The 12,733-nt window shown below is 43.0% G+C and overlaps 1 protein-coding gene and 1 pseudogene across 4 annotated transcripts in view; both read left to right on the top strand.

Moving 5' to 3' along the window:
- The window catches only part of LOC142591560 (VPS9 domain-containing protein 1-like), a 106,148-nt gene extending 102,186 nt beyond the window's left edge, over nt 1-3,962 (top strand). For 2 of the 4 annotated variants that reach the window (XM_075703875.1, XM_075703880.1), the window contains 2 exons: nt 2,884-2,979; nt 3,327-3,962. In XM_075703875.1, coding sequence (XP_075559990.1) covers nt 2,884-2,979; nt 3,327-3,402 — 172 coding nt within the window. In that variant the 3' untranslated portion in view covers nt 3,403-3,962. The remainder of the gene's footprint in view (nt 1-2,883; nt 2,980-3,326) is intronic. The other 2 variants (XM_075703883.1, XM_075703887.1) reach the window with 1 other exon arrangement.
- Nucleotides 3,963-8,548: 4,586 nt separating this feature from the next.
- Nucleotides 8,549-8,728, top strand: LOC142568286 (U2 spliceosomal RNA; annotated as a pseudogene).
- Nucleotides 8,729-12,733: the final 4,005 nt, after the last annotated feature.

Below are 12,733 nucleotides of genomic sequence, written 5' to 3'. Positions count from 1 at the left end.
CCCCCCCCCCTTGAAAAATTTAAGCTTTCCGCCTATGACCAGTGATGTGCCGTGCAGGTAATTTTAGACAAAAGAGAAAAAATGATTCTATGCAATATTCCATGGAATATTAAGTTATATATATATATAGACAGACGGACAGAGCTTATGTGGGCAAGGTTCTGACTGGTGTTGCAGAAGTCACAGGGCACTTGTTTTGTCATGGGGTGCTTTTTTCGTCGCGATGATTAGATTGCATGTTTTAGAACTACTGCTTCAGAAGGGCACATGTAACTGGCAAACTGAAGCACCCGAGCTTATACTAAAACAAGCGGTGCAGCATCATCAGGACACCCAAGGGGCAGCGTGGGAATCAATGCTGGAACCCGAACTGGTCTGTGAGTTGGGGCTTGCCAAGTCCCAACCCACGGACCAGTCCGGGTTCAAGCTTTGGTTCCCTGTTGCTGCTTTAGACAGGTGCCACCAATAATACAAAATAATGATGCATTGTTAGAACTAGTAAAAAAAAGAAAAAAAAATAGAATCATACTCAGCCGCCAACTTGTGATGCTATAATGTTCCAGGCTACCGTGCCCTGTGACTTCTGCAGTACCAGTGAGACCCTTGAGATCTATGTGTGTGTATGGGCAGGGAAATTTATGGGGATATTCTTAGAATAATACAGGGAAAATTTTTGCAAACAGGGAATTCTCATTACAGGAATAGTAAGTCTTCTGCAAGTTACGGAACATCACCAACTACAATATTTGCGTTGGATCTGCATTCTTCATCTAACTTCGTTGGCACATTATGAATAGATTTGACAAAAACATTTCACTCTATTGTCCACAAACTACTTTTTAACAAATTAAACGCCACTGGGATCACTGGTCCAGCCTTAAGATTAATCCGCAACTACTTACTTGATCGGGAACAAATTATTTGTTACTTGGAAGTTATTCTCAGCCTATTACGTAAAACTAACATTGGTGTCCCACAAGGTTCGATAGTTGAACCACTTTTATTCTTAATTGATATTAATGACTTACCCCTGTTCTTAATAACTTCTAATTGCATATACTCTATGCTGATGACACTACCATTCTTTCTTGTGATAAACACATAGATATTTTCTGATCCAAACTGAATACTGATGCAGAGAATACATTAAACTAGTGTCGAAGAAAAGCACATTCAATTAACGCTAAAAACTTGCTTTGTAATTTTCGCATCTCTCTAAAGAAACATCCCTGGAAGTCCCTCTATAGGTATTGGCGACAGTGTTCTTCTTGTGTCTGACCACGCTAAGTTTTTAGGTATCGAACTGGACAAAGATTTAAAATTTTACATATTTCTGCATTGACAAAAAATGTTGCCTGTGGCATTAGGGTACTCATGAAAGTTCGCTCATAATTTACATCAGCAATCCTCATTTCTCCTTAACTATGCCTTTATACACAGTCGTATTAATTATTGCATTTCCTCGTGATGCTCATTGCAACATATTCAAAACAAAGCAATGCGCATCATAACTTTCAGCAGTGCCAGGACTAACATCACCTCACTTCTATGTACAACATATTATCTGTGGGAAAGCTTCACAAATACTCACTAATTATTCTTACGCACAAATTCTTCAATGGAAAACTTTAGAAAACCAGCATCCCCATTCTAGGTCCATGCAATTTCTTTCAAACAACTTTTTTTGCTTCCTATGCCCAATACTATGGCAAATTTTCTGCTAATTAATTTTGGATTTCATTACCGCCAAACCTTAAAGAACCCTGCACTATTAGCATGTTTAAACACAACCTTCATGCTTTTCTTCATCTTGTGTAGTTCTTTATTTATTAAGTAACATAGATGCATTATTATTTCTTATTTTGACCACACATGCTGCACTAAATAAATAGTTAAATTACATGTTATAGGAGGTCCCCCCTTCAGGCTTTGACTATGGGACCTCCTCCTGCATTTTTAACTACATCATGCGAGCGTTCATCACACATCATTTTAGCGCCTTAAACCGGCGATAATCAGCGAGACCGGCAGAAGTACTCTCAGGCGCACTAAACACTCGCTACTATGATGTTCCCTTCAGGACGACGCATGACAATATTAGTGTTTTCACGCTATATAGTTAAAAATGCAGGAGGCTTACATGTAACATACCCTATGCATAATAAAACAAATACATGGTGAGAAGGTTATTTCGCCATAACTGAGCCTATATTTTGGCTTCAATTCTTGTAAGGAATCTCATCTATCAGTGTGCCAGCAAAAGCAGTTGGACTTGGGAGTCAGAACTTCAGATGCATCAACTGCCCTCATTTATTTATCCCTATGGTAGAAAGCAAAAGGTTGTGTAAATCACAATGTTGTTTAACACAAAATGCTGTATTGTCAGATAGTGGGACAGATTTTTGCAAGTGACTATTGCTTAAAAATACAAACGCAACATTCAGTTGCACACTGTGAAACAAGAAGCTGAATTGCTTTCTTGAATATGTTACCCGCCCAGTTCATCGATACTCTTCACAGTTGTGGAAGTAGGGCCCGTATTTTTAGCATCCATTTCATTTTCTGTTTTCGCCACCTGTTTTTTTGCTGTGTGGCCAATACCAGCATAATGGTAGCATCCAAGCCAATAATGAAAAGAATGAAAAATTTAATGGATCATGAATTGGAAAATATGGACCATGGGGTTAATTTAGTTCAAATTCACATCGCCTTTCATTCTTCTTGCTCTTTGTCATTGGCTTGGATGTGGCTCAAACGGCACCGTTATGGTTCAGATTGGCTACTAGGTGTGATGCATGGCATGAGGAATATAAAATGAAATGTAATTTTAGAAACTACAGGCACAAGACAACTGGTTTTTGAGCTAGTTATTTTATGTTGCAGGGTAAGAGCCCTTGTGCAAATTGAAATAAGCCTTGCTGCTGACTGGATCTCATGGAAATTGCAGAAATTGCAAAGTGCCCCTTGCCCAACAACAATGTAATTCAATTTCAATGCAGTTTTGCTTAATGCAAGCCTCCTGGAAGTGGGTACAGCCTTTCTCTTTATATCCTGGCTTTACACCATGGTGAAGTTTATACATATGAGTTTGTAACTTTTTAGCTGGTATTTGTTTTAATACGCCAATGTTTGACACTACTTACGGTAGCACAGTTGTGCAGTTGCATGAATTTTTTGCTTATTAGTGGCAATACTTTTTGTACTAACTTTTTTTTAATTTGAGGATGTGATGCAAGGCATATGTGCTAAAAATTAAGATGGCATAAAATTAATGCGTGCAGCCTGTTATGAAATTCATTTAATAGGCAAAATTCATGTTCTTTCAGGTACATGCTTGGAGAAGAAGGGTATTGCTTAGCATCAGTCCTGATGGCCTTCAAGTACCTGGAATCACTACCTTGAGCCAGACAACCAAGCTTTTATTTTCTGAACTTCTGCGAAGCTACTTTTTTTTTAAACAAATGACTGAACTTTCAGATCTTGTTTAAAGGCTGAAAACTCAATAGGTAAAGGTGACACTTTCTACCTCCAGCATTTAGTGGAACTTTGCCAATAGTATGTGAACTTCAATTTCGCTACCATGCCCAATTTATGGACTGGCGAAGTGCTTGTTGAGCTATGTGTGCTCAACCTACAAGCAGTTTTTTTAAACTTGAGATTCGCATTGTGACTGATTGATGAAAATGCGAAGTCCCTAATATTAGGGCATCACACATTGCTGGCAAAAGCAAACAGCTCTGTAGTACTACAGTGTCATTAAGTGTTGGAGTTCAAACTAGTTGACTACATGCCTAAACAGTGCTGCCAGTCTGAAAACAGTCATGTACGTTACTGTTCTCCGCGAGTGGCATGCTACGGGTATGTCAGTGTTGCTCAAATGGTTCTGTGCTCACACAAAATGCGCGCAGAAACGGCCATATTTGAATTGATTCTGTACAGTCAATAAAGACATATTTAATGAATTGATACGTGCCTGCATCTTCCTTTCGCGACAGAAGGTGTCGCAGCACACGCGAAAGATCTCGGCAACCGGTGCAACCCAAGCTTAAGGTCGGTATTAGAAGCGGAGCTATCATGTCAACAGTGTTGGCTACCATCGTGATATCATGTCTAGTAGGTCAATATATACATATATAAGTTACAGGCGTTCTGGTGACGCACGGGGATTTGGCGGCGGAATCGTTATCTCCGGAATGATGTTGCAGTGCTGTATAGTGTCGAGCTTGTCTTCAATCTGGAAAAGCTCGTTGGTCAGTTTCCTGAGGAAGGTAGACACTTCTTGCAGAAGTTGATGCGAGCGAACAAGGTTCTGGGAAATAGCACAGAGTTCGCGGGCAGCGTTCTGATAGGGATGCCGAATCAGTTCGCATATGCTCCTCCGTAAGCTTGCGTTACGTTCACGCAGTTTTCGGTGAAGAAGCGTTCTGTGCTGGCTAGGTTCCGCAGATCGACGCTCGCTCGACGTAGCACTGTCGCTGGCACTCGACACACTCAGATCGCTGGCGACTGTGCTGGTGGAAACGCTGAGGTCCTCGTCGTCCGACTCCGAAGCTTCCCCGCACACTACAGTAGCCTGCTGGCCGCTGCCGACAGTGGGCGGCTCCGCCGCCAGGCTCAGCTCCGCGTCTGTCGCTTCCGCCATATTTGCTGTTGATGGGCCTCAGACGATCTCTTAACTACCACTACGTAGGAACGGCTGAGTACTGCTAGATTGAAAACAAGGCAGTACTAGAACTTGACAGCCAGTACGCTGCGGTCACTAGTAGTATGCTAGTAGTTCACATTCGACCACAACAGGAAATGAACGCGCGTGTCTGCGTGCAGTCCGTGACTCCGGCCGGCCAGCGGCCAAGCATTTGCCTTGGCTTGTCTCGCTTTGCTTCTTACCGGCGACAGGACGACCCAAGTGCTGCTCATGGAGCTAAAAAAAAAAAAAAAAATTATGTTGTCGCTTCACGTACAGTCTTTCTCTTTATTAGATCTTTCTACAATAACCTGGCTAGCTTTAAAAAAAACTATTTGAAAAATACCCCGCCCGAGGTGCTAAGTTTCAAGCTTAGTGGCGCCAAAAATGAAGCCGCTTTCGGTTTTCGATGCAAAGACTACCATAGGTGCATGCACAGTGTTCAGTGACCGTGCCCCATGCCGTCACCATCCGTCACTTGGGCAGACGTTCGCTTGGACCCACGGTCTAACATGGGGAGACCACGTCCAATGCCCGCAGTGTTTCAGTCCTGTTTAACTCGATCCAAGACGTAGTAACAGTTACTACATTCCATCTACATTATCATGATCAGGCATAATTAGGTCGCTCTTATTTAAAGCATATCCAGTGCATGGAAAGCAATGAAAAAAAGAAAACGAAAACCACATTTTCATATATTGCACCATATTATCGGTTAGCACAGAAAGCTGGGCGAGTTGGTAACTAAACATAATATTATAGGTGGCCAGCGCAACTCGGATCAAGGACAGAAGGAAGACGACGATACGAGCGCATACTGACAACTATAGTTTATTTTTTCAAACAAGTGATTAAATATACAGAGAACAGGATCATGTAATCATGTGACGCGTACAAGTGGTGAAAGGGTGTCAGCCTATCTTGCCATTAAAAAACTTAGTTTCTTTATCATGAAGACAGATAGAAGTCTGGCTGACGCATGCGCGTGGGTTGATATGCATAAAGTAAGCTTCTGCAATCTCGCGGTTGATTTCGTTCCATTATTTATAAAATATTTCAGTTTTTTTTTCAAACAAATGGTTGCATGGGCAATTTCTACAATGCGCAGGAATTCACTGGAATTCCTCTGGAGCAACGTCCGGCGCAACCTACCTCCGAAAGAGAAGAAACCGAAGCCCACGAAGAAAGTGCTGAACCTGACCGACATTGCCGTTCCAGATAAGCGCATGAACATTCACGAATTAGGACCCGTCAATATATCCGCCGTTAGGTCAGTGTCCAGGCATGTAGAGAAGATGAAAAATTCAGGTGCATTTCTGAGTGCGTAGATGTGTTAGTCAAATCCTAAGGAAACCGGAATGGCACAGCGCTAAACATTCAACCCCTTGTGCAATTTTAAGAGAAAACGAAGTGAAAGTATTGACATTCTGATAAAGAATTAAGGGTACTTCGTCCTCCTAACGGAAGGACAGTTTTCTGAGAAAGCCTCAACTGCTTTAACCAAAAAAAAAAAAAAAAAAAGAAGCTTAGAAGAAAGGCACAGGTCGAACCTAAGAGAGCTAAGGTCAAGCAAAGAAATTGTTACTGGAATTGAACCTTGAGCGTCTATCCAGTACACTAAACAAAATTCAGGGGTTGAACCTTGAAGTTTTCTTTACGATAAAACCCCATAAACCTGAGTAACCGTTGTGTACAATTGTGTCTGAGAGAAACACTTGGCAACACGTAGTCTCCGGTTATCTTTAGAAGAAATTAACAGGGCTTCGGGTGGAAGACCCTGTTAAAGTAAAAAAAAACTCGGAAGAAGTCGTTAAAATTTTACAAGAAGGGGTGTATCCAGCATGTACAGCCTTCAGCGTTGACGTAACCGATTTATATTATACCCTTCCAAGAAATTAACTAATGAAGACAATCTAAGATTGCATTATGGATGACGATGAGTTAAAGTTTAGGAATGAGAGGGGTGTCCCAGTTCAGTCATTTCTCGAGCTGTTGGGTTTTTTTTTTACTTAAATTTCCACGTTCCTTATCTGTGACAGTGAAGTTATGATTCAGAAGCAGGGGATCTGCATTGGCTCTCATGTCGCACCAGTTCTTAGCGAGATATATTTCTCTCGGCAATGTTGACCGGGCGCTCGAGAGCGTTTTGTCGGGAACAATGATTAAGTGCTTTAGGTTTGTTGATGACTTCTTGATAATTATCCGCTCGTTAACAAGTTCCAAAGACATTGGCGTTACTCTCGCTGCCTTTGATAAAGAAGGAATGGGTCTCGGATTTACTGATGATCTGCCGACTAAGAATGAAATTCTGTTTTTGTATTTACTGTTAAGATTAACAGCGCAACATATTTGTTGGCAGTATAACCCCAAGATAAGCAAACCAATTTTAAACTACGCGTCGTCACACTCTAAACTATTGAAAAGAGGCATTGATACGACATGTTTAGGTTCCGTACAAGTCATGCCACCACCTCGCCAATCTCAGCTGTTTGGAGCACCTAAATCGTCTAGAGAAGGCCGGTTGATTGAATCCATTGTTGTATCAATGTGTGAAGGACTAGCTAAGAAAATAAAAAAGGGGGGGAATCACCCCAGAAACAGGTGGAAACGAGAAAAAGCTATGCAGTCATCCCTTATGTACATAAGCTGGGGCATGGCTTAAAAAGGCAGCCATAAAATATGGTGTGCAAGTCGTCTATTTAGCAAAGAACTCGTTAAACAAGATTTGCAATCGTGAATAGACCTAAGCAGACTTCCAAGGCCATTTGCCGTATAAAGCGCACAAATCAGCTCGTGGCATGCTCAGTGAGAGTTGTCTACGTCATCTCACGTTCATGTAGCAAAAAAATACTTTGGGCAGACGGAACGCTACCTTAACATTCACCTGCTAGCTGATAGCAAGCTGCTATCAGGAGTTCAACAGGCCTGAATCTTTATTTATTAAATTATTGAGTTTTACGTGCCAAAACCACTTTCTGATTAAGAGGCACGCCGTAGTGGAGGGCTCCGGAAATTTCGACCACCCGGGGTTCTTTAACGTGCACCTAAATCTAAGCACACGGGTGTTTCCGCCTCCATCGGAACGCGGCCGCCGTGGCCGGGATTCGATCCCGCGACCTCGTGCTCAGCAGCCCAACACCACAGCCACTGAGCAACCACGGCGGGTAGGCCCGAATCTGGCCGCGCATTGAGTTGAAATTGTCCATGCAAACCTTCGTTTGAAAAGAAGTGAAATATCGTATAAAAACGGAAATCAAATCAAACGCGAGATTGTAGAAGCTTACTTTATGCATACCAACCCAGGCGCATGCGTCAGCCAGACTTCTATCTCTCTGCATGATAAAAAAAAAAGAACAAAGTTTTTTAACGGCAAGATTGGCTGATACCCTTTCACCACTTGTAGGCGTCACATGATCCCATTCTCCGTATATTTGATATCACTTGTTCGACAAAATAAGCCAATTTTCAGTCTGCATTCGTATCGTCGTCTTCCTTTTATCCGTCGTCCGGGTTGCCCACCCCTAAGGTTATATAAGATGAGCTGTGAGTGACTATACTGCACAGAAAAAGAAAAGAAAGAAAATGAGAGAAAAGAATGAAGCATTCCACTCCGTGAAGGCGGATGACCAGCGAAGCTGTTTAGCACACGACACAGAGGTGACACAGAATTTTGAACGAAAGGTACGAACTCATTTACCGTGAGTTTTATATACATTCGCGTGGACGACGGGACCGCCGCGAGTATCCGGAGAAAAGTAGACACGCATGACGTTTCGACATGACTGCCACCGCGGGAGAGCGGGAGGAAAGAAGATACGCGAGTGCTTGGAACGCCCACAGAGGGAGGGCAGTGTGAACGTAGACATGGCCGACGCGGGTCAAAGTGTAGCATCTTTTCTTATCAGCTTAATATCTGATACGGGTTCTATTTGGACCCAATATATTAAACTTATTTTTGCAAGCTGGCGGAGTGCTTGAAGCCTGCTTCACCTCCGCCGCTGGTTCGCCCGATATTGCACTATCTTCGGGATTGTCCCACGGTTTTGGCACACGCACACGAAAAATGCACAGAAGCCTAGCCATAAACATCTTCGGTGTAAAAGAAAACACAATAAATGAGAACAACTTATAATAAAACGAACGGGCTGATATGCAACTGCCTGCATTAGCAATACCACCTCATTAGTATTTACGACCCTACTGGCCTACTTTTGGGAGCACAATTCGTATTGAGTATGTATGTGATCAAAGTACTGATTTTTTTTCTTCTTTTCTTGATCTGAGGATTTTAGAGTTTGTGTAGACTTGATTCTTCCTTGTATTATTATTAACAAAGCGCTTTATGTTCTGCATAATTGTATGCTCTTTATACTATGTAAACGAGCTGTGATATCTCCCCGCCCCCCGCCATATCTCCTTGCATATAAGCGCGTTCTTTAACAGTATTAAACAGTTGGTAGTTTGCGCTACGTACGTCCACGTCCTGTCCTTCACTTAATATCGTCAGTGTAAAACTAAGCGCAATGTAACCATGAACGTTCACCAACTAGCCCCCTTCACTGCTTTACTAAATACTATGTAAAATTTTTTTAAACTTCCCTTACCCAATGGCCATTATTCAGGTCTGTGAGGTATTTTGAATAAATAAATAAATAAATAAATATAGACCTAAATATTTATAAACTGCCGTCTGCGCATACGTGAGCCGTGAGCAAGCACACAACTTTCAAATCAACGAAATGAAAGAAACTATGCAGTCCATTCAAATGTCGGGCCAATAAGACTGCTATCGCGTGCAAAGCACATCTCAGGCAAGAAGATTATGTTAGTCTCCTTTCCTAGTTTAAACTTCACGCACCTGCGAATATCTTGCAATAGCTAGTAAAAGTTTAGTAACAGCTCGCTCAGTAATTATATATATATATATATATATATATATATATATATATTTATTTATTTATTTCTCGGTAGCGTCATAGCCAGGTTGGCCGGCACTCGTTTTCCGACCTGTAGCCGCAGCATTGGCAGTAAGTAGCCTAAAGACGTCGGGCCAAATACTCAAGCCCGGACGTGGTCAGCGGCCAGGCACAAGCGGACCTTCGTTCTTGTCTCGGTGGTGTCAGGACATACTGTGGCGCCATCTTCTAGGAGCGGCCCGCCGACGTGGTATGAGGGATAACGCGGCGCGCTCAGATTGCCTGCCGGCACTCAATTTAAGCTAAGATCAAGGTGGGGCTTTAATTTGAGCACCGCGCAGGCGCCATCCTGGACATTTCTCGAAGTGCAATAAATACGAGGGAAGTTCTTCACTACCAAATTAATGTCCCTGAGCAAACTGAGAGACGAGAACTCTTCACCAAATACAATGTGCGGTAACTGCTTGAGGTCATCGTCAACCCGGCTTGCGTGAAAGAAACAATGGGCGAAAAATTATGATATGAAAGTACGATATGTGAAGTATATTCCTGTTACATGCCGACTGTACGATGGAATTAAGCCAATGACAACCCAATGCAGCGGCCGCACGGGCTCTTGGCGATCGATTGCGCGTGTGCATGCACTACGTCAGCGCACGTTGTTTCGATTTCCTGCGCGTGCGTGTGTTTTAGATGTTTCATTTTGAAATCTCCCATGAAGGATAAAACAATTCGGCCTGTACAGGTCGATTACATATGAGGCGGACATTTCCCAAGACATTGAAACTTGCATGAAATTAATTTTTGAAACATTTGTCAGTAATATACAGGCGACGACTGCGATACTAAAAAAGATATTTCGAGAAAGACGCAATGGCTTTGAATTAATCCGACTGTGAACTGTCCAAGCATGAGACTCTTCAGTTTCTAGGCCCATCCACGCTTTAAACCAGGACATTTCTGTTGGTTCTATTCCACCAGATCGGTTAAGTCTTTGCTAAGTTGTGGGTCGGCTCACTCCAAATTAGTCAAGAACGGTTTATAGTTGCCTCTTGCCCTTTGTCTTATACACGTCTTGCTTCCACGTCGAATAAATCAATTTTCTTAAGCAGGTCGAACGCTAAAGTTCTGCGGCATTTCCCACCTCCGTTTTGGCTTGCACTGCGAAAAGGCTGCTCAAGAAACTCAAAAGCTCCCTTAGGCATGCTTCTGCTACTTTTCCCGCAGCACAGAAATAGGTCGATATACCGTACGTGCATCCTTTGTCGCATCGCCTGAAGGAGGCTGCAGGACGCGTTGGAATTGACGCACGTTGTGTTTTTCTGTAGGTAAAAAATTCGGCAGTTTGCGCGCCGAGATTGATAACTGGCCGCAAGTGGGATACGAACCCACGTCTTCGCATCACGCGTGCGATGCTCTTATAGCTACCGCGGCGCCATTTTCGCAACTACTCTCTGGGGTATTTATGTTTATCTACTAGAACTAACCCTGGGAGTGTCAGCCAGCGCGACCACTCATGGTCTTGACGGCGGATGTCAAACATCCGTTTTTGCCGCAGGCGTCTCGTCTACGTAAACTTTACGGGCGAAGACAACTGGTAATAAACCCACACAAGCTACCTGAAGGCACCAAAGCTGCCGGATTGGGGACCCTCGCTATGTAATATTATACAGGATGTGTCCGGAAAGTAACACAATTTTATCCTTAGGAAAACGTTTGTTCAATATATCGTTACAAACGTTTAGAAATCTTTAAAGTAGTCTCCTCTGGCACCTGCACATTTTTGCCAGCGACTCTGCCGTGCACTGTACGCATCCTGGAAGGCATCGACGGGAACCTCTTTTAGAGCCTTTGTCAGGGCGGTTTGGATGGCTTCGATGGTCCCAAAAACGAACTCATTTCAGAGCTCTCTTGATTCTCGGGAAGAGAAAAAAAGTCCGCCGGAGCCAGGTGAGGACTACAAGGGGGCTGGGGCAGCGTCACCAAGTTGTGCTTGGCCAGGAACTCCCGCACGCGCAGATAAGTGTGGCTGGGAGCGTTGTCATGGTGCAACTGCCAGGTACCGGCGATATCCTTTCGCGCTCGGAGGACTCTTTTTTCTCAATCTCTCGAGCACATCCACGTAGTAGGCAGGGTTGACTGTCTGCCCTTGGGGTACGAATTCTTTGTGAACCACACCCTTGGCGTCGAAAAAGACAGCATTGTTTTCACTTTCCACTTGCTCTTTCTTGCCTTCTTGGGGCGAGGGGACTCCGAGGTGTGCCATTCGGAACTTTGGTCTTCGTCTCAGGATAGTACTCAAATACCCATGTTTCGTCGCCGGTAATGACAGTGTCCAAGAAAAATAAGGTTCAATTTGCACGCGTTCCAAAAGTTCGCTCACGATGACCACTCGGTTGTTTTTCTGGTCTTCAGTCAACAGTTTGGGGACCAGCTTGGCGCACACTTTCCGCATGTTCAAATTGTCGCTTACGATGCCGTGCACGGTGGTTTTCGGAATATTGAGAGTCTGTGCTATCATCCACACACTCATTCGATTGTCGGTGTTCAAAAGTTCACGAACACGAGACACATTTTCGTCACTTTTGCTCGTTGATGGCCGTCCAGAGCGGAATTCATCATCCACGTCTTCTCGGTCTCCTTTATAAACGCCTTCAACCACCTTGATACTTGAGAATATGACAAAGCAGAATTCCCATAGGCTTGCTGATTTATTTATTTATTTATTTATTTATTTATTTCAAAGTACGTTACAGGCCCCAAGGGGAGCATTGAGTAAGGGGGGCGTCGTTGAACAAATGACAAGAGAAAACCAATATATGAGCGCTAAAAAATGTGAGAGCTAAAAATTTTTATAATGATCACGTGTTTGCAAAACAGTGTTACAAAACGCTAAACCAATACAAAGAGTTGCCGGGAAAGAAATGAAAAGTATACAGTTCACGGTAACATAAAAAGCGACGTATCACTCGCGCAAAATAACGCATATAGCGCGAGCACATAAAACAAACAAAATTTAAACAACAACAACAAAAAAAAAAGAAGACATGGCACATATGTGACACGTATTATATGACATGACATATACTGTAGAAGGATCGACATTTGGGCGAGTTCGTACTGGTTCAGCGCT

Source organism: Dermacentor variabilis, chromosome 1 (genome assembly GCF_050947875.1).
Source record: "Dermacentor variabilis isolate Ectoservices chromosome 1, ASM5094787v1, whole genome shotgun sequence".
Lineage (NCBI taxonomy): Eukaryota > Metazoa > Arthropoda > Arachnida > Ixodida > Ixodidae > Dermacentor > Dermacentor variabilis.
This window is presented reverse-complemented; position numbering and strand designations above follow the sequence as displayed.